The 18855-nt window shown below is 56.6% G+C and overlaps 2 protein-coding genes across 2 annotated transcripts in view; both read right to left on the bottom strand.

The window, feature by feature from the left end:
* The window catches only part of LOC126651578 (uncharacterized), a gene marked incomplete at its 3' end in the record, with an annotated part of 149721 nt that overhangs the window by 48287 nt on the left and 82579 nt on the right, over positions 1-18855 (bottom strand). The gene's annotated exons all lie outside the window — the stretch shown is intronic.
* Positions 1-18855, bottom strand: part of HSF1 (heat shock transcription factor 1) — a 52486-nt gene that overhangs the window by 9840 nt on the left and 23791 nt on the right. The window contains exons 5-10 of the mRNA XM_050337532.1: positions 17737-17812; positions 16628-16689; positions 15249-15345; positions 9615-9751; positions 5757-5990; positions 720-822 (exon numbers count right to left, since the gene is read on the bottom strand). Coding sequence (XP_050193489.1) covers positions 720-822; positions 5757-5990; positions 9615-9751; positions 15249-15345; positions 16628-16689; positions 17737-17812 — 709 coding nt within the window. The remainder of the gene's footprint in view (positions 1-719; positions 823-5756; positions 5991-9614; positions 9752-15248; positions 15346-16627; positions 16690-17736; positions 17813-18855) is intronic.

Here is an 18855-nt window from a genome sequence, read left to right as displayed (position 1 = left end):
TGCAGGGACACTGGGAATGCCGGGAATGCTGGGATCCTGGGAATACTCCTGCCCAGCAGGGCGCTGTCGGTGCCCCCTGGGACACTGGGAATGCTGGGAATGCCGGGATCCCAGGAATACTCCCATGCAGGGACATTGGGACACCGGGAATGCCGGGAATGCCGTGATCCCGGGAATACTCCTGCCCAGTAGGGTGCTGTCCATGCCCCCTGGGACACTGGGAATGCCAGGAATACTCCTGTTTAGGAACACTGGGACACTGGGATCCCGGGAATACTCCTGTTTAGGAACATTCGGACACTGGGAATGCCGGGATCCCGGGAATACTCTTGCCCAGCAGGGCACTGTCCGTGCCCCCTGGGACACTGGGAATGCCAGGAATGCTGGGATCCCAGGAATACTCCCATGCAGGGACACTGGGAATGCTGGGAATGCTGGGAATGCTGGGATCCCAGGAATACTCCCGTGCAGGGACACTGGGAATGCTGGGAATGCTGGGATCCCAGGAATACTCCCGTGCAGGGACACTGGGAATGCTGGGAATGCTGGGAATGCCGGGAATGCTGGAATACTCACGTCCAGCAGGGCGCTGTTGGTGCCCCCTGGGATACTGGGAATGTTGGGAATGCCGGGAATGCTGGGAATACTCCCGTGCAGGGACATTGGGACATTGGGAATGCCGGGAATGCCGGGAATGCCAGGATCCCGGGAATACTCACATCCAGCAGGGCGCTGTCCATGCTGAAGCCGTGCGTGGTCAGCATGGTCTGCAGGTTGTCCAGGTTGGAGTCGATGGTGTCCAGGTGGTCGTTGAGTTCATTCCTGGCGGGAATGCAGAGCGGGAGCAGGGAATCAGCGCTGAGGGGGGCTCTTCCCATGCCTGGGAGGTTCATCCACCCCAAGGCGCTGAATCCCTGACATCCCAACGGGAGCAGGGCCGGGATCCCGGGATCTGTGCCCAGCATTCCAACGGCAGCAGGGCTGGGATCCCAATGGGATTGGGGGTTGGGATCCCTGGATCTGCCCCAACATTCCAGGGGATTGGAGGTTGGGATCCTTGGATCTGCCCCAACATCCCAATGGGAGCAGGGCTGGGATCCCTGGATCTGCCCCAACATCCCAATGGGATTGGAGGTTGGGATCCCTGGATCTGCCCCAACATCCCAAGGGATTGGGGGCTGGGATCCCTGGATCTGCCCCAACATCCCAATGGGAGCAGGGCTGGGATCCCTGGATCTGCCCCAACATTCCAGGGGATTGGAGGTTGGGATCCCTGGATCTGCCCCAACATCCCAAGGGATTGGGGGCTGGGATCCCTGGATCTGCCCCAACATCCCAAGGGATTGGAGGCTGGGATCCCTGGATCTGCCCCAACATCCCAATGGGAGCAGGGCTGGGATCCCTGGATCTGCCCACTGACATCCCAAGGGATTGGGGGCTGGGATCCCTGGATCTGTCCCCGATATCCCAAGGGAAGCAGGGCCCAGAGTCCCCAGCTCCCCCTGGGAATTCCAGACCCTTTCCCAGCCCAAATCCCATCCCCTGCCAGGCGTGGATCCCTGGCAAAAGGAAGGGCACAAAACTCGCTTTGCTTTGCTGGGAAATTCCAGGGGGATCAGAAATCCCTTCCCAGGGGGCTGGAGGTGGGAAAACACCACCCAGGAGGAGATGGAGCTACTGGGAATGATGGGGAGAACTGGAGCTGCTGCTGGGGAACCGAACATTCCCACTGGATTCCACCTGGGACCAGAGGGGGGTGGCAGAAAGAGCTGAACATGGACAGGCCCCCAGCATGGAATTCTGGAATGGTCTGGGTGGGAAAGGTCCTTAAATCCCATCCTGCCGTGGGCAGGGACAGCTCCCACCATCCCAGGGGGATCCAGCCTGGCCTGGGACACTCCAGGGATCCAGGGGCAGCCACAGCTTCCCTGGGAATTCCAGCCCAGCCCCTCCCCACCCTCCCAGCCAGGAATCCCTTCCCAATCTCCCCCCTAACCCTGGGCAGCCATTCCCTGTGTGCTGTCCCTCCAGCCCTCATCCCAAATCCCTCTCCAGCTCTCCTGGAGCCCCTTCAGGCCCTGCCAGGGGCTCTCAGCTCTCCCTGGATCCTTCCCTTCTCCAGGGGAACATTCCCAGCTCTCCCAGCCTGGCTCCAGCCCTGGGAGCATTCCCATGTCCCCTCTGGACTCTCTCCAGCAGCTCCAGGTCTCTCCTGGGCTGGGATCCCGGAGCCTGAGGACACTTTGGGATGTGGGGCTCCCGAGGGTGCCCGGCTGGGTGGGGGGCGATGTTTGGGAACACCCCTGGAGCTTTTCCCTGCCAACATTCCCTGGGATGGGGGCTCAGGAAGGTTGAATTCCCTGGGATGGGGAGCTCAGAGGGGGCTGAATTCCCTGGGATGGGGGCACAGAAGGCTGAATTCCCTGGGATGGGGGGCTCAGGAAGGTTGAATTCCTGGGGATGGGGGCACAGAAGGCTGAATTCCCTGGGATGAGAGCAGGGGAAGGCTGAATTCCCTGGGATGGGGGTATGGGAAGGCTGAATTCCCTGGAATGGGGGGTTCAGGAAGGCTGAATTCCCTGGGATGGGGGCACGGGGGGGGTGAATTCCCTGGAATGGGAGTAGGGAAAGGTTGAATTCCCTGGGATGGGGGCAGGGGAAGGCTGAATTCCCTGGGATGGGAGCACAGAAGGCTGAATTCCCTGGAATGGGGGCAGGGGAAGGCTGAATTCCCTGGGATGGGGGTTCGGGAAGGCTGAATTCCCTGGAATGAGAGCACAGAAGGCTGAATTCCCTGGGATGGGGGCTCAGAGGGGGCTGAATTCCCTGGGATGGGGGCACAGAAGGCTGAATTCCGTGGGAATTGGCTGGGACAGGGACGGGACAGCCCCGGGAAGCGCTGGGATGAGCTCCTGGAGCGGGTTCATGGAATTGGGTGCCTGCAGCTCCCCCAACCCCACCCACAGCTCCACCCTGGAATGGGATTGCTGTGGGATTGTGCTGGGAATGCGACCACCAATCCCTGAAGGAAGAGCTGCTGATCCTGCAGTGATCCCACAGTGATCCCTCAGTGATCCCACAGTGATCCCACAGTGATCTCACAGCAATCCCACAGTGATCTCACAGTGATCCCACAGTGATCCCTCAGTGATCCCACAGTGATCCCTCAGTGATCCCACAGTGATCCCACAGTGATCTCACACACAGTGATCTCACGGTGATCCACAGCAATCCCAGTGATCCTCAGTGATCCCACAGTGATCCACAGTGATCCCTCAGTGATCCCACAGCAGTGATCCCACAGTGCAGTGATCCTGATCCAGTGATCCCACAGTGATCCCACAGCGGTCCTCAGTGATCCCACAGTGTCCTCAGTGATCCCAGCACGTGATCCCCTCAGTGATCCGCACCTCAGTGATCCTCAGTGATCCCACAGTGATCCCACAGTGATCCCTCAGTGATCCCACAGTGCAGTGATCCCACAGCGGTCCCTCAGTGATCCCACAGTGATCCCACAGTGATCTCACAGCAATCCCACAGTGATCTCACAGTGCAGTGATCCCTCAGTGATCCCTCAGTGATCCCTCAGTGATCCCACAGTGATCCCACAGTGATCCCTCAGTGATCCCTCAGTGATCCCACAGTGATCTCACAGCAATCCCACAGCGATCCCTCAGTGATCCTAGTGATCCCTCAGTGATCCCACAGTGATCCCACAGTGATCCCTCAGTGATCCCTCAGTGATCCCACAGTGCAGTGATCCCTCAGTGATCCCACAGTGACCCCACAGTGATCTCACAGTGATCTCACAGCAATCCCACAGTGATCCCACAGTGATCCCACAGTGATTCCATAGTGATCCCACAGTGATCCTGCAGTGATCCCAGTGATCCCTCAGTGATTCCATAGTGATCCCACAGCGATCCCTCAGTGATCCCACAGTGATCCCACAGCAATCCCTCAGTGATCCCTCAGTGATCCCACAGTGATCCCACAGTGATCCCACAGTGATCCCACAGCGATCCCACAGTGATCCACAGAGATCCTCAGTGATCCACAGTGATCCCACAGTGATCCCACAGTGATCCCTCAGTGATCCCACAGTGATCCCACAGTGATCCCACAGCGATCCCACAGCGATCCCTCAGTGATCCCACAGAGATCCCACGGTGATCCCACAGTGATCCCTCAGTGATCCCACAGTGATCCCACAGTGATCCCACAGTGATCCCACAGCGATCCCTCAGTGATCCCACAGTGATCCCACAGCGATCCCTCAGTGATCCCACAGTGATCCCACAGTGATCCCACAGTGATCCCACAGTGATCCCGCAGTGATCCCACAGCGATCCCACAGTGATCCCACAGAGATCCCTCAGTGATCCCACAGTGATCCCACAGTGCCCCACCCCGTGCCAGCACCGCAGGACTCGGCACCAAGCCCTGGAATTCCGATCCCTCGTTTTGGGATCTCCGGAGCAGCCCTGGGATCCCAAAATCCCAGAGTGGGATCCCGAAATCCCAAGAAGGGGGGGTGTGGCCCAAAATCCCAGGGAAGGAGGCATGGACATCCCAAAATCCCAAGGAGGAATGAAGGGTGGGAGCCCAAATTCCAGCGAGGGAGGGGGGTTGGAATCCCCAAAATCGCAGAGGGAAGCTGGGGTGGGATCCCAAAATCCCAGGGAAGAAGGTGGGGGTGGGATCCCAAAATCCCAGGGAGGGAGAGGGGGCAGAATCCCCAAATCCCAGGGAGGAAGGAAGCGATGAGACCCCAAAATCCCAGGGATGGAGGAGGGTTGGAATCCCCAAATCCCAGGGAGGAAGGAAGGGGGTTGGAATCCCCAAATCCCAAGGAGGGAGGAGGGCTGGAATCCCCAAAATCCCAGGGAGGGAGGAAGGGGTGGGATCCCAAATTCCCAAGGATGGAGAGAGGGGTTGGACCCACGATGTCCCCAAACCTGCAATTTAAACCCAGAAATAAACCCAGACAAAACCCCCCCCCTGCTCCAGCAGGACAGGGAATGGCAGTGGGAATGGGAGTGGGAATGGCAGTGGGAATGGCAGTGGGAATGGCAGCGGGAATGGGAGCGGGAATGGCGGTAGGAATGGCAGCGGGAATGGCAGCAGGAATGGGAGTGGGAATGGCAGCGGGAATGGCAGCGGGAATGGGAGTGGGAATGGCGGTGGGAATGGCAGCGGGAATGGGAGTGGGAATGGCGGTGGGAATGGGAGTGGGAATGGGAGCGGGAATGACGGCAGGAATGGGAGCGGGAATGGGAGCGGGAATGGCGGCGGGAATGGCGGCGGGAATGGGAGCGGGAATGACGAGAGCCCGGCCGTGCTTCCAGAGGGAGCTCCCCGCATGTTCCCGGCGGGAATGGCAGTGGGAATGACAGCGGGAATGGCAGCGGGAATGGCAGCGGGAATGGCAGTGGGAATGGCAGCGGGAATGGCAGCGGGAATGGCAGCGGGAATGGCAGTGGGAATGGCAGCGGGAATGGCAGCGGGAATGGCAGAGACCCCGGCCGTGCTTCCGGAGGGAGCTCCGCGCGCGTTCCCGGCGGGAATGGCAGCGGGAATGGCAGCGGGAATGGCAGCGGGAATGGCAGTGGGATTGGGAGCGGGAATGACAGCGGGAATGACAGAGGGAATGGCAGCGGGAATGGCAGCGGGAATGGCAGTGGGAATGACAGTGGGAATGACGAGACCCCGGCCGTGCTTCCGGAGGGAGCTCCGCGCGCGTTCCCGGCACTCACTTGTCGAGGCAGGCGACGCTGAGGCACTTGTCGTGGGCGGGGGGCGCGGCGGGGCCGTCGGCGGGCGCGGGGGGGTCGCTGTCCCGCAGGATGGCGTCGATGAAGGTGGACGGCGACAGCGGCGTCTCGGCCGCGCCCCCCGCGCCCCCCGCGCCCCCCGCGCCCGGCTCCTCCACCCGCGGGCTCCGCTCGGGGCTGGCAGGCTCCTCCTTGATCCGCACCGGAGGGCTGTTCCTGGCGGACACACACAGGGAATGAGCCATGGGAACGGCGGGAATGGCATCGGGGACAGCGGGAATGATCCTTGGGGACAGCGGGAATGGCATCGGGGATGGCGGGAATGGCATCAGGGATAGTGGGAATGGCATCAGGGATAGTGGGAATGGCATCAGGGACAGCGGGAATGGCATCGGGGATAGAGGGAATGGTATCGGGGACAGCGGGAATGGCATCAGGGACAGTGGGAATGGCATCGGGGACAGCGGGAATGGCATCAGGGATAGCGGGAATGGCATCGGGGACAGCGGGAATGGCATCGGGGACAGCGGGAATGGCATCGGGGATAGCGGGAATGGCATCAGGGATAGTGGGAATGAGCCTTGGGGACAGTGGGAATGGCATCGGGGACAGCGGGAATGGCATCGGGGACAGCGGGAATGGCATCGGGGATAGCGGGAATGGCATCGGGGACAGCGGGAATGGCATCGGGGACAGCGGGAATGGCATCGGGGATAGTGGGAATGGCATCGGGGATAGCGGGAATGGCATCAGGGATAGTGGGAATGGCATCGGGGACAGCGGGAATGGCATCAGGGATAGCGGGAATGGCATCGGGGATAGCGGGAATGGCATCGGGGATAGCGGGAATGGCATCAGGGACAGCGGGAATGGCATCAGGGATAGTGGGAATGAGCCTTGGGGACAGTGGGAATGGCATCGGGGACAGCGGGAATGGCATCGGGGATAGTGGGAATGGCATCGGGGATAGTGGGAATGGCATCAGGGACAGTGGGAATGAGCCTTGGGGATAGTGGGAATGACACCAGGAATGCTCCTCAGGGACACTGGGAGTGCTTCTTAGGGACAGCAGGAATGATCCTCGGGGATAGTGGGAATGAGTCTTGGGGACAGTGGGAATGGCATCAGGGACAGTGGGAATGGCATCGGGGATAGTGGGAATGGCATCGGGGATAGCGGGAATGGCATCAGGGATAGTGGGAATGAGCCTTGGGGATAGTGGGAATGGCATCGGGGACAGTGGGAATGGCATCGGGGACAGCGGGAATGGCATCGGGGATAGCGAGAATGGCATCGGGGATAGTGGGGATGGCATCAGGGATAGTGGGAATGGCATCGGGGACGGCGGGAATGGCATCGGGGATAGCGGGAATGGCATCGGGGATAGTGGGAATGGCATCAGGGATAGCGGGAATGGCATCGGGGATAGAGGGAATGGCATCGGGGATAGAGGGAATGGCATCAGGGATAGTGGGAATGGCATCAGGGATAGTGGGAATGGCATCAGGGATAGCGGGAATGGCATCGGGGATAGAGGGAATGGCATCGGGGATAGAGGGAATGGCATCAGGGATAGTGGGAATGGCATCAGGGATAGCGGGAATGGCATTGGGGATAGTGGGAATGGCATCGGGGACAGTGGGAATGGCATCGGGGACAGTGGGAATGAGCCTTGGGGATAGTGGGAATGACACCAGGAATGCTCCTCAGGGACACTGGGAGTGCTTCTCAGGGACAGCAGGAATGATCCTCGGGGATAGTGGGAATGAGTCTTGGGGACAGTGGGAATGGCATCAGGGATAGTGGGAATGGCATCGGGGATAGTGGGAATGGCATCGGGGATAGTGGGAATGGCATCGGGGATAGCGGGAATGGCATCAGGGACAGCGGGAATAGCACTCGGGGATAGTGGGAATGGCATCGGGGATAGCGGGAATGGCATCGGGGACAGTGGGAATGGCATCGGGGATAGCGGGAATGGCATCAGGGATAGCGGGAATGGCATCGGGGATAGTGGGAATGGCATCGGGGATAGTGGGAATGGCATCAGGGATAGCGGGAATGGCATCAGGGACAGCGGGAATGGCATCGGGGATAGCGGGAATGGCATCAGGGATAGTGGGAATGGCATCGGGGATAGTGGGAATGGCATCAGGGATAGCGGGAATGGCATCAGGGACAGCGGGAATGGCATCGGGGATAGTGGGAATGGCATCGGGGATAGCGGGAATGGCATCAGGGATAGTGGGAATGGCATCGGGGACAGCGGGAATGGCATCAGGGATAGCGGGAATGGCATCGGGGATAGTGGGGATGGCATCGGGGATAGCAGGAATGGCATCGGGGATAGTGGGGATGGCATCGGGGATAGCAGGAATGGCATCAGGGATAGTGGGAATGGCATCGGGGATAGTGGGAATGGCATCGGGAACAGCGAGAATGGCATCGGGGATAGCGGGAATGGCATCGGGGACAGTGGGAATGGCATTGGGGATAGTGGGAATGGCATCAGGGATAGTGGGAATGGCATCGGGGACAGTGGGAATGGCATCGGGGACAGCGGGAATGGCATCAGGGATAGCGGGAATGGCATCGGGGACAGTGGGAATGGCATCGGGGACGGCGGGAATGGCATCGGGGACAGCGAGAATGGCATCGGGGATAGTGGGAATGGCATCAGGGATAGCGGGAATGGCATCGGGGACAGTGGGAATGGCATCAGGGATAGCGGGAATGATGCTCGGGGATAGCGGGAATGGCATCAGGGACAGCAGGAATGGCATCGGGGACAGTGGGAATGGCATCGGGGATAGCGGGAATGGCATCGGGGATAGCGGGAATGGCATCAGGGATAGCGGGAATGGCATCGGGGATAGTGGGAATGGCATCGGGGATAGTGGGAATGGCATCAGGGATAGTGGGAATGGCATCGGGGACAGCGGGAATGACACCGGGAATGCTCCTCAGGGACACGGGGAATGTTCCTCAGGGACAATGGGAATGTGCCTTGGGGACACGGGGAATGCTCCTCAGGGACACCAGGAATCCTCAGGGACACCCGGAATGTTCCTCAGGGGCAATGGGACCATGGAATGGGAGGGATGGAGGGATGGGGGGATGTGGGGAAGGAATTCTTTGCTCCAAGGGAACGTCTGGGAACTCGGGGATGAGGGAACTGGGAATGTTCCCCTGGAGAAGGGAAAGGATCCAGGGAGATCCTTGGAGAACCTGGCAGGGCCTGAAGGGGCTCCAGGAAGAGCTGGAGAGGGATTTGGGATGAGGGATTGAGGGATGGGGCACAGGGAATGGCTGCCCAGGGTTAGGGGGGAGATTGGGAAGGGATTCCTGGCTGGGCTGGAATTCCCAGGGAAGCTGTGGCTGCCCCTGGATCCCTGGGAGTGTCCCAGGCCAGGTTGGATCCCCCTGGGATAGCAGGAGCTGGGCCTGGGGGGAGAATGTTCCCGGCACAGGGAATTCCAGGCAATCCATGGGATTCCTGGGGGATGTAACCAGGAATGGCCCAAAAAAGAGAGCTGGGAGCTGGGAGGGCAGGAGGAGCCGAGGGAAGCGGGTGGGGGAATCAGGAAATTCAGGAGAGAGGGCGGGAATGGGGCTGAGCAGGGAATGCAGGGAAAGGCTGGGGAATTCCCTATGGAATGGGAGAACCTCTGGCAAGGAATGGGGGAACCTGAGGGGGCTCTTGATTCCCAAATTCCAGAGGGTGGAAGCCAACTGTGTCCCCCAGCCCCAGAGGGTCCCACGGAACCCGGGGGGGTTCCGTGGGACCCTCTGAGGGTTGAAGCTACAGGAGGAGGGAATTTCTGGGAATGGGATCCCCACCTTCCATCCAGGCTCCCGCTGGGAGAGGCCGAGGGGCTGGACGGGGCCAGCTCGGTGACGTCGGAGATGATGGGGCCGGAATTGGCCGAGGAATCCGGGGAATAGAGGTTGGAGCCGCTGTAGGCGGGGGAGGAGGCCTGGAATGACGAAAGGACGGTGGGAATCAGTGGGGAGCAGCCTGGAATTCCGAGGGGTGGGATCCCAAAATCCCAGGGGAGGGAGGAACAGACAGCCCAGGATTCCAGGGAGGAGGGAGGGGTGGGATCCCAACATTCCAACCCAAAATCCCAGAGTGGAAGAAAGAGATGGGACCCCAAAATCCCAAGGATGGAGGAGGGCTGGAATCCCCAAATCCCAAGGAGGGAAGGGGGTTGGAATCCCAAAATCCCAGGGAGAAGCTGGAATGGGATCCCAGGAATCTCAAGGGGCAGAAGGTAGGTGGGATCCCAAAATCCCAAGGAGGGAGGAACAGGCAGCCCAGGATTCCAGGGAGAAGGGAGGGGTGGGATCCCAACATTCCAAGGGGGGTGGGAAACCAAAATCCCAGAGTGGGAACCCAAAATCTCAGAGTGAGATCCCAAAATCCCAGGGAAGAAGGCAGGGACATCCCAAAATCCCAAGGAGGGAGGTGGGGTGGGATCCCAAAATCCCAGAGTGAGATCCCAAAATCCCAAGAAGGGGGGGTGTGGCCCAAAATCCCAGGGAAGGAGGCACGGACATCCCAAAATCCCAAGGAGGAATGAAGGGTGGGATCCCAAAATCCCAAGGAGGGAGGAACAGACAGCCCAGGATTCCAGGGAGGAGGGAGGGGTGGGATCCCAACATTCCAAGGGGGGTGGGAAGGTGGAGTGGGAACCCAAAATCCCAGAGTGAGATCCCAAAATCCTCAGGGAAGGAGGCACGGACATCCCAAAATCCCAATGAGGGAGGAAGGGGTGGGAGCCCAAAATCCCAAGCAGGGAGGTGAGGTGGGATCCCAAAATCCCAGGGAAGAAGGTGGGGTGGGGCCCCAAAATCCCAAGGAGGGAGGAACAGACAGCCCAGGATTCCAGGGAGGAGGGAGGGGTGGGATCCCAACATTCCAAGGGAGGTGGGAACCCAAAATCCCAGAGTGGGATCCAAAAATCCCAGAGTGGGATCTAAAAATTTCAGGGAAGGAGGCACGGACATCCCAAAATCCCAAGGAGGGAATTGGGGTGGGAGGCCAAAATCCCATAGTGGGATCCCAAAATCCCAAGAAGGTGGGGTGGGATCCCAAAATCCCAGGGAAGGAGGCACAGACATCCCAAAATCCCAATGAGGAATGAAGGGTGGGAGCCCAAATTCCAGCAAAGGAGGGGGGTTGGAATCCCAAAATCCCAGAGGGAAGCTGGGGTGGGATCCCAAAATCCCAGGGAAGAAGGTGGGGGTGGGATCTCAAAATCCCGAGGAGGGAGGAACAGGCATCCCAGGATTCCAGGGAGGAGGGAGGGGTGGGATCCCAACATTCCAAGGGGGTGGGATCCCAAAATCCCAGGGAAGGAGGCACGGACATCCCAAAATCCCAATGAGGGAGGAAGGGTGAGAGCCCAAAATCCCAGAGAGGAAGAAAGGGATGGGACCCCAAAATCCCAAGGAAGGTGGGGGTTGGAGTCCCCAAATCCCAAGGAGGGAGGGGGGTTGGAATCCCAAAATCCCAGGGAGGAAGGAAGGGGGTTGGAATCCCCAAATCCCAAGGAGGGAGAGGGGTTGGAATCCCCAAATCCCAAGGAGGGAGGGGGTTTGGAATCCTCAAATCCCAAGGAAGGTGGGGGGTTGGAATCCCCAAATCCCAGGGAGGAAGGAAGGGATGGAACCCCAAATCCCAGGGAGGGAGGGGGTTGGAATCCCCAAATCCCAGGGAGGGAGAGGGGCTGGAATCCCAAAATCCCAGGGAGGAAGGAAGGGATGGGACCCCAAAATCCCAAGGAAGGAAGGGGGTTGGAATCCCCAAATCCCAATGAGGAAGGAAGGGATGGGACCCCAAAATCCCAAGGAGGGAGAATTTAAACCCAGAAATAAACCCAGACAACCCCCCCCATCTCTGACCATCAAATCCATTCCCATGGAAATCACGGAATTGGAAGAGCAAAGGGCTGGATTCTTTTTTGGGATTGTTCCCTCCCGGGCTTTTGGAAGCCCAGATTTTCAGCTTCCCCTTCCCCTTTTAATTATTCATTTCTTAATTTATTGATTTCTTATTTTGCTGTCCATTATTTGTACAATGAAGTGATTTTTACTTATTGTTTTATTATTAATTCATTTTCATTTCATTGCTATTTCTATAATACAGTATTTTAATTTTTCATTGTTTTACTTTTATGATATTCAATTGTTATTTCTTTCATTTACTTCTATTTCATTTATTTCTATTATTCATTTACTTTTATTTCATTTATTTCTATTATTCCAACATGGACGATTTTTAATTCACTAATTGATTAACTTTAATAATTTTATTTTGATTTTTATTGTTTTATAATAGATACATTTTTATCCATGCAGCATGTTATTATTTTGACTATTTTTTAATTAGTTTTATTTTATTTTAATTTACTTATTTTTATTTTATTTTTAATAATTTTTATTTAGTATTTTAATACTTTATTCATTTTATTTAATTATTATTTATTATTTTAAAACACATAAATAATACATAATATTATATAAAAATTTATATATAATAATATATAAATAAATATATAAAATATATAATTTATATAAAATTATATAAAACATATTTAAATTATATTTATATTATATAAAAACATATTTAAAAATAAAATATTATTTTTATTCAGTTATTTATTTCCCACTAAACCCCTCCTTTGCTCAGAATCCAAACCAGGAATTCCCACATTAAGAGATGGAACCCGAGGGCCAGGGAATTCCAGGAATACAGAGAATTCCAGGAATACAGAGAATTCCAGGAATACAGGGAATTCCAGGAATACAGAGAATTCCAGGAATACAGAGAATTCCAGGAATACAGAGAATTCCAGGAACTGCTGCCTTTGGATACCAACCCCGGAACAAATGAATTGGGATTCAAGGCCCTGAACCCCCCCTGGGTGAGCCCAGGAAATTCCAGGGGTGCTGGAATTCCAACGGGAATGTGGGAACACCCCAACCCTTCCCAATCCCGACATTCCCTGTGCTCCAAACCTCGGGATCGGCTCATCCCTTCCCACCTTTCCCACCCCCCAGGGACACCCCCAGGCTCCCCCAGCAGGGAAATCCCTCGGGAATGAGGGGACACCGGGATGTGGAGCCAGGATCCAGAACCCTCCCCGTGTCCAGGGCTGATCCCACGGCGTGGGAAGCGGGAAAAGCGGGAATTCTGTCCCTCTGCACCCTCAGGGGAGACCCCCCTGCAGCTCTGGGGATTCCCAACATTCCTGAGGGACCTGGAGCTGCTGGAGGGAATCCAGAGGGGACATGGGGATGATCCCAGGGCTGGAGCCCCTCTGGAGCCAGGCTGGGAGAGCTGGGAATGTTCCCCTGGAGAAGGGAAGGATCCAGGGAGACCTTGGAGAACCTTCCAGGGCCGCTCCAGGAGAGCTGGAGAGGGATTTGGGATGAGGGCTGGAGGGACAGCACACAGGGAATGGCTGCCCAGGGTTAGGGGGGAGATTGGGAAGGGATTCCTGGCTGGGCTGGAATTCCCAGGGAAGCTGTGGCTGCCCCTGGATCCCTGGGAGTGTCCCAGGCCAGGCTGGATCCCCCTGGGATGGTGGGAGGTTGGAACTGGATGATTATCCCGTGCCCAGGCACCGCTGGGCTCTGCTCCACAATTCCCACCTGGCTCCAAACACCCTTCCCTGTCCAATCCCAGCCCCCTTTGGCAGGAATGGCGTTAATTACCCCCTAATTAGGCAGCGGGAGGGGGTTCTGGTGGCTTTTGGTGCCAAAGCAAATCCTGGATCCAAGCCCTGGATCCCGGGAGCAGGGATGAGCCCAGCACCACTTCATTTATTCCCACAAATCCAGGGCCTTGTTCCCCTCCCTACAAATCCAGGTCCTTTTTCCCCTTCCCATAAATCCAGGTCCTTTTTCCTTCCCCACAAATCCAGGTCCTTTTTCCCTCCCCACAAATCCAGATCCTTGTTCCTACCCCACAAATCCAGGGCCTTGTTCCCCCCCCCACAAATCCAGGTCCTTTCTCCCTCCCCACAAATCCAGGTGCTTTTCCCCTCCCTACAAATCCAGGTCCTTGTTCCCTCCCCAAAAATCCAGGGCCTTGTTCCCTTCACATAAATCCAGGGCCCTGTCCCTCTCCAAAAATCCAGGTCCTTGTTCCCCTTCCCACAAATCCAGGTCCTTGTTCCCCTTCCCACAAATCTAGGTCATTGTCTCTTCCCATAAATCCAGGACCTTGTTCCCCTTCCCACAAATCCAGATCCTTTTTCCATTTCCAAAATCCAGGTCCTTGTCCCTCCCCACAAATCCAGGGCCTTGTTCCCCTTCCCATAAATCCAGGTCCTTTTTCCTTCCCCACAAATCCAGGTCCTTGTCCCTCTCCACAAATCCAGGGCCTTGTTCCCACCCCACAAATCCAGGTCCTTTTTCCCTCTTCCCACAAATCCAGGTCCTTTTTCCCTCCCCACAAATCCAGGTCCTTTTTCCCTCTCCACAAATCCAGGTCCTTTTTCCCCTTCCCACAAATCCAGGGCCTTGTTCCCTTCACATAAATCCAGGGCCTTGTTCCATTCCCATAAATCCAGGGCCTTGTTCCATTCCCACAAATCCAGGGCCTTTTTCCCTTTCCAAAATCCAGGTCCTTGTTCCCTCCCTACAAATCCAGGGCCTTGTTCCCTCTCCACAAATCCAGGTCCTTTTTCCCTCCCCACAAATCCAGGGCCTTTTTCCCTCCCCACAAATCCAGGGCCTTGTTCCCTTCACATAAATCCAGGGCCTTTTTCCCTCTCCACAAATCCAGGTCCTTGTCCCTCCCCACAAATCCAGGTCCTTGTTCCCTTCACATAAATCCAGGGCCTTGTTCCTTCCCCACAAATCCAGGTCCTTGTTCCTACCCCACAAATCCAGGGCCTTGTTCCTCTTCCCACAAATCCAGGTCCTTGTTCCCTTCCCACAAATCCAGGTCCTTGTTCCCTTCCCATAAATCCAGGTCCTTGTTCCCACCCCACAAATCCAGGTCCTTGTCCCTCCCCACAAATCCAGGGTCTTTTTCCCTCCCCACAAATCCAGGGCCTTGTTCCTACCCCACAAATCCAGGTCCTTGTCCCTCCCCACAAATCCAGGTCCTTGTTCCCCTTCCCACAAGTCCAGGGTCTTGTTCCCTTTCCAAAATCCAGGTCCTTTTCCCTCCCCACAAATCCAGGTCCTTTTTCCCTCCCCACAAATCCAGATCCTTGTCCCACAAATCCAGGGCCTTGTTCCATTCCCACAAATCCAAGGCCTTTTTCCCTCCCCACAAATCCAGGTCCTTGTCCCACAAATCCAGGTCCTTTTTCCCTCCCCACAAATCCAGGTCATTTTCTCTTCCTTCCCCACAAATCCAGGTCCTTTTTCCCTCCCCACAAATCCAGGTCCTTTTTCCCTCCCCACAAATCCAGGGCCCTGTTCCCACCCCACAAATGCTGCAGGAGCACTCACTGCGTAGGGGGATGATCCATGGACGTGCTCCAGGGAATACTGGCGGCTGTACTTGGGCATGGAATGTGCTGAACCGCTGTCGTTCAGCATCAGGGGGCTGCGGGAATTCCCGGGAAACACCGGGAATTACACATGGGAACATCCCGTCCCATCCCATCCCATCCCATCCCATCCCATCCCATCCCATCCCATCCCATCCCTGTATCCCATCCCATCCCATCCCATCCCATCCCATCCCATCCCATCCCATCCCATCCCATCCCATCCCAAACCCAGCCCCCGGACAAGGGACAGCGGTTTCAGGTGTGGGAGAATCCAGAGGGGCGGGAGGACCCCGGGATGGGCCACAGGGAGCCAGGACAGGGATCCTGGAGAAGGGGAAATCCAGGGAGAGACCTCGGAGCCCCTGGCAGGGCCTGAAGGGGCTCCAGGAGAGCTGGAGAGGGATTTGGGATGAGGGCTGGAGGGACAGCACACAGGGAATGGCTGCCCAGGGTTAGGGGGGAGATTGGGAAGGGATTCCTGGCTGGGAGGGTGGGGAGGGGCTGGGCTGGAATTCCCAGGGAAGCTGTGGCTGCCCCTGGATCCCTGGGAGTGTCCCAGGCCAGGCTGGATCCCCCTGGGATGGTGGGAGGGGTGGTGCTGGGTGGGAATTGAGGTCCCTTCCCAGCCAAACCGCTCTGTGATTCCCTGATTCCCGGATTCCCTGGCGTTCAGGGACACAGGGAGCACCGGGGGCTGCGCTCTGCTCTTTGCTGGGCAGGAATGGGAATGGGAATGGGAATGGGAATGGGAATGCCGGGGCCCTGGAGGGGTTTCTGCAGCCCCTGCTCTCCCCCTCGCGTCGTGCCCGAGCCCTGCCTGGATCCCTCCCAAATTCCCTCCCAAATTCCCACTGCTCCGGACACAGGCCCATCCATCATTCCCGAGGCTCCGGAGGAGCTGTCTGCCCTCCCCAGATCCATCATTTCCCCCCTGCTCATTAACGCTAATTAAGCTGCTGCCAGATGGTGCCCAAAGGCGGCCCTGCCATCCCATCCCATCCCTGTATCCCATCCCTGTATCCCATCCCATCCCATCCCATCCCATCCCTGTATCCCTGTATCCCATCCCTGTATCCCATCCCATCCCATCCCATCCCATCCCATCCCTGCATCCCATCCCATCCCATCCCATCCCATCCCATCCCTGTATCCCATCCCATCCCATCCCATCCCGCAGGAACCCCGGGAAGAGCCAGCAGGATCCGGCACGGAAAAGCAGCTCCCGGCATTCCCAGATTCCCGGTCCTGCTCCTGCCAGGCTCCCGGGGAATCCCGGGATTCCCAGCTCCCTGGCCCCCCTGGAATTCATCAGTGGGTGCAGGAATGCAGACTCACATCTTCCTCTTGACCCCCAGAATTCGGTTGGATTGCACCAGGGAAATCAGGAACTGGATGAGCTGAGGGGGGAAAAGAGGGAAAAGCTGTTAGGGGGGGCTGGGAAAAGGGGGAGAAAGAGCTGGGCAGGGAGGAAAACAGGGAAAAATGGAGGGGAAGAGCTCTGGGAGGAGGAAAACAGGGAAAAATGGAGGGAAGAGCTCTGGGAGGAGAAAATAAGGAAAACTGGAGAGGAAGAGCTCTGGGAGAAGAAAGCCAAGGAAAACTGGAGAGAAAGAGCTCTGGGAGGAGAAATAAAGGAAAACTGGAGAGGAAGAGCTCTGGGAGGAGGAAAACAGGGAAAAACCAGAGAGGAAGAGCTCTGGGAGGAGAAACACAGGGAAAATTGGGAGAGAAAAGAGTCTGGGAGGAGAAATAAAGGGGAAAACTGGAGAGAAAGAGTCTGGGAGGAGAAACAAAGGGGAAACCTGGAGAGGAAGAGCTCTGGGAGGAGGAAAACAGGGAAAACTGGAGAGAAGGAGCTCTCGGGGAGAAAAAACAGGGAGAACCTGGAGATAAATAGTTCTGAGAGAAGAAAAATAGGGAAAAATTGGAGAGAAGGAGTCTGGGAGGAGAAATAAAGGGGAAACCTGGAGAGAAAGAGCTCTGGGAAGAGGGAAACAGGGAAAATTGGAGAGGAAGAGCTCTGGGAGGAAAAATAAAGGGGAAAACTGGAGAGGAAGAGCTCTGGGAAGAGGGAAACAGGGAAAAACTGGAGAGAAAAAGCTCTGGGAGGAGGAAACCAGGAAAAAAACGGGAGAGGAAGAACTCTGGGAGGAGAAACACAGGGAAAATTGGAGAGAAAGAGTCTGGGAGGACAAAACCAGGAAAAAACCAGAGAGGAAGAACTCTGGGAGGAGAAATAAAGGGGAAACCTGGAGAGAAAGAGCTCTGGGAGGAGAAAAACCAAGGAAAATCGGTTTGGGTGGGCACAGAACCTGGAGAGAAGGAGCTCTGGGAGGAGGAATCCATGGAAAATGTACTTCCCAAGGGGGATGGAGGGCCCTGGCACAGGCAGGGAGCAGCATCCCAATCATCCCAATCCCTGCGGAAAAGCGGGATTTCTTTACCTTGTTGACCACCTTCTGCTGCTGGGCGTGTTTCTGCCTCAGGCTGGCCACCTCCCTCCACAGAGCCTCGTTCTCGCTGCAAGGCAAAGGGAAAACCCCTCAGGAACACCGGGAAAGGCCAGGGAAACTGGGAATGACCGGGAAAACCGGGATGGAAAAACCAGGATGGGAAAACCGGGATGGGAAAACCAGGATGGGAAAACCAGGATGGGAAAACCAGGATGGGAAAGGGCTCCGGGAAAGGGAAAACCAGAGCTGGGAAAGGGCTTGGGAACACAGAAAAAGCAGGCAGGGAAAGGGCTCTGGAGCAGGGAAAAGCAGACAGGGAATATCAGGCTGGGAAAAGGTTCTGGACAGGGAATACCAGGCTGGGAAAAGGCTCTGGACAGGGAATACCAGGCTGGGAAGGGCTCAGGAGTAGGGAATACCAGGCTGGGAAGGCTCAGAAGAAGGGAATATCGGGCCAGGAAAAGGCTCTGGACAGGGAATACCGGGCTGGGAAGGCTCAGGAACACAGAATACCAGGCTGGGAAGGCTCAGGAGCAGGGAATGCCAGGCTGGAAAGCACTCTGAACAGGGAATCCCGGGCTGGGAAGGGCTCAGGATCAGGGAATACCAGGCTGGACAGGGAATCCCAGGCTGGGAAGAGGCTCAGGAGCAGGGAATACCAGGCTGGACAGGGAATCCCGGGCTGGGAAGGGCTCAGGAGCAGGGAATACCAGGCTGGGAAGGGCTCAGGAGACAGGGAATATCAGGCTGGGAAAAGGCTCAGGAGCAGGGAATACCAGGCTGGACATGGAATACCAGGCTGGGAAAAGGCTCAGGAGCAGGGAATACCAGGCTGGGAAGGGCTCAGGAGAAGGGAATACCAGGCTGGGAAGGGCTCAGGAGCAGGGAATACCAGGGTAGGAAAAAGCTCAGGAGCAGGGAATACCAGGTTGGACATGGAATACCAGGCTGGGAAGGCTCAGGAGAAGGGAATACCAGGCTGGGAAGGGCTCAGGAGCAGGGAATACCAGGTTGGACATGGAATACCAGGCTGGACATGGAATATCAGGCTGGGAAAAGGCTCAGGAGCAGGGAATACCAGGTTGGACAGGGAATACCAGGGTAGGAAAA

This window comes from Myiozetetes cayanensis, unplaced genomic scaffold, assembly GCF_022539395.1.
Source record: "Myiozetetes cayanensis isolate MyiCay16 unplaced genomic scaffold, myiCay2020 scf68, whole genome shotgun sequence".
Classification (NCBI taxonomy): domain Eukaryota; kingdom Metazoa; phylum Chordata; class Aves; order Passeriformes; family Tyrannidae; genus Myiozetetes; species Myiozetetes cayanensis.
This window is presented reverse-complemented; position numbering and strand designations above follow the sequence as displayed.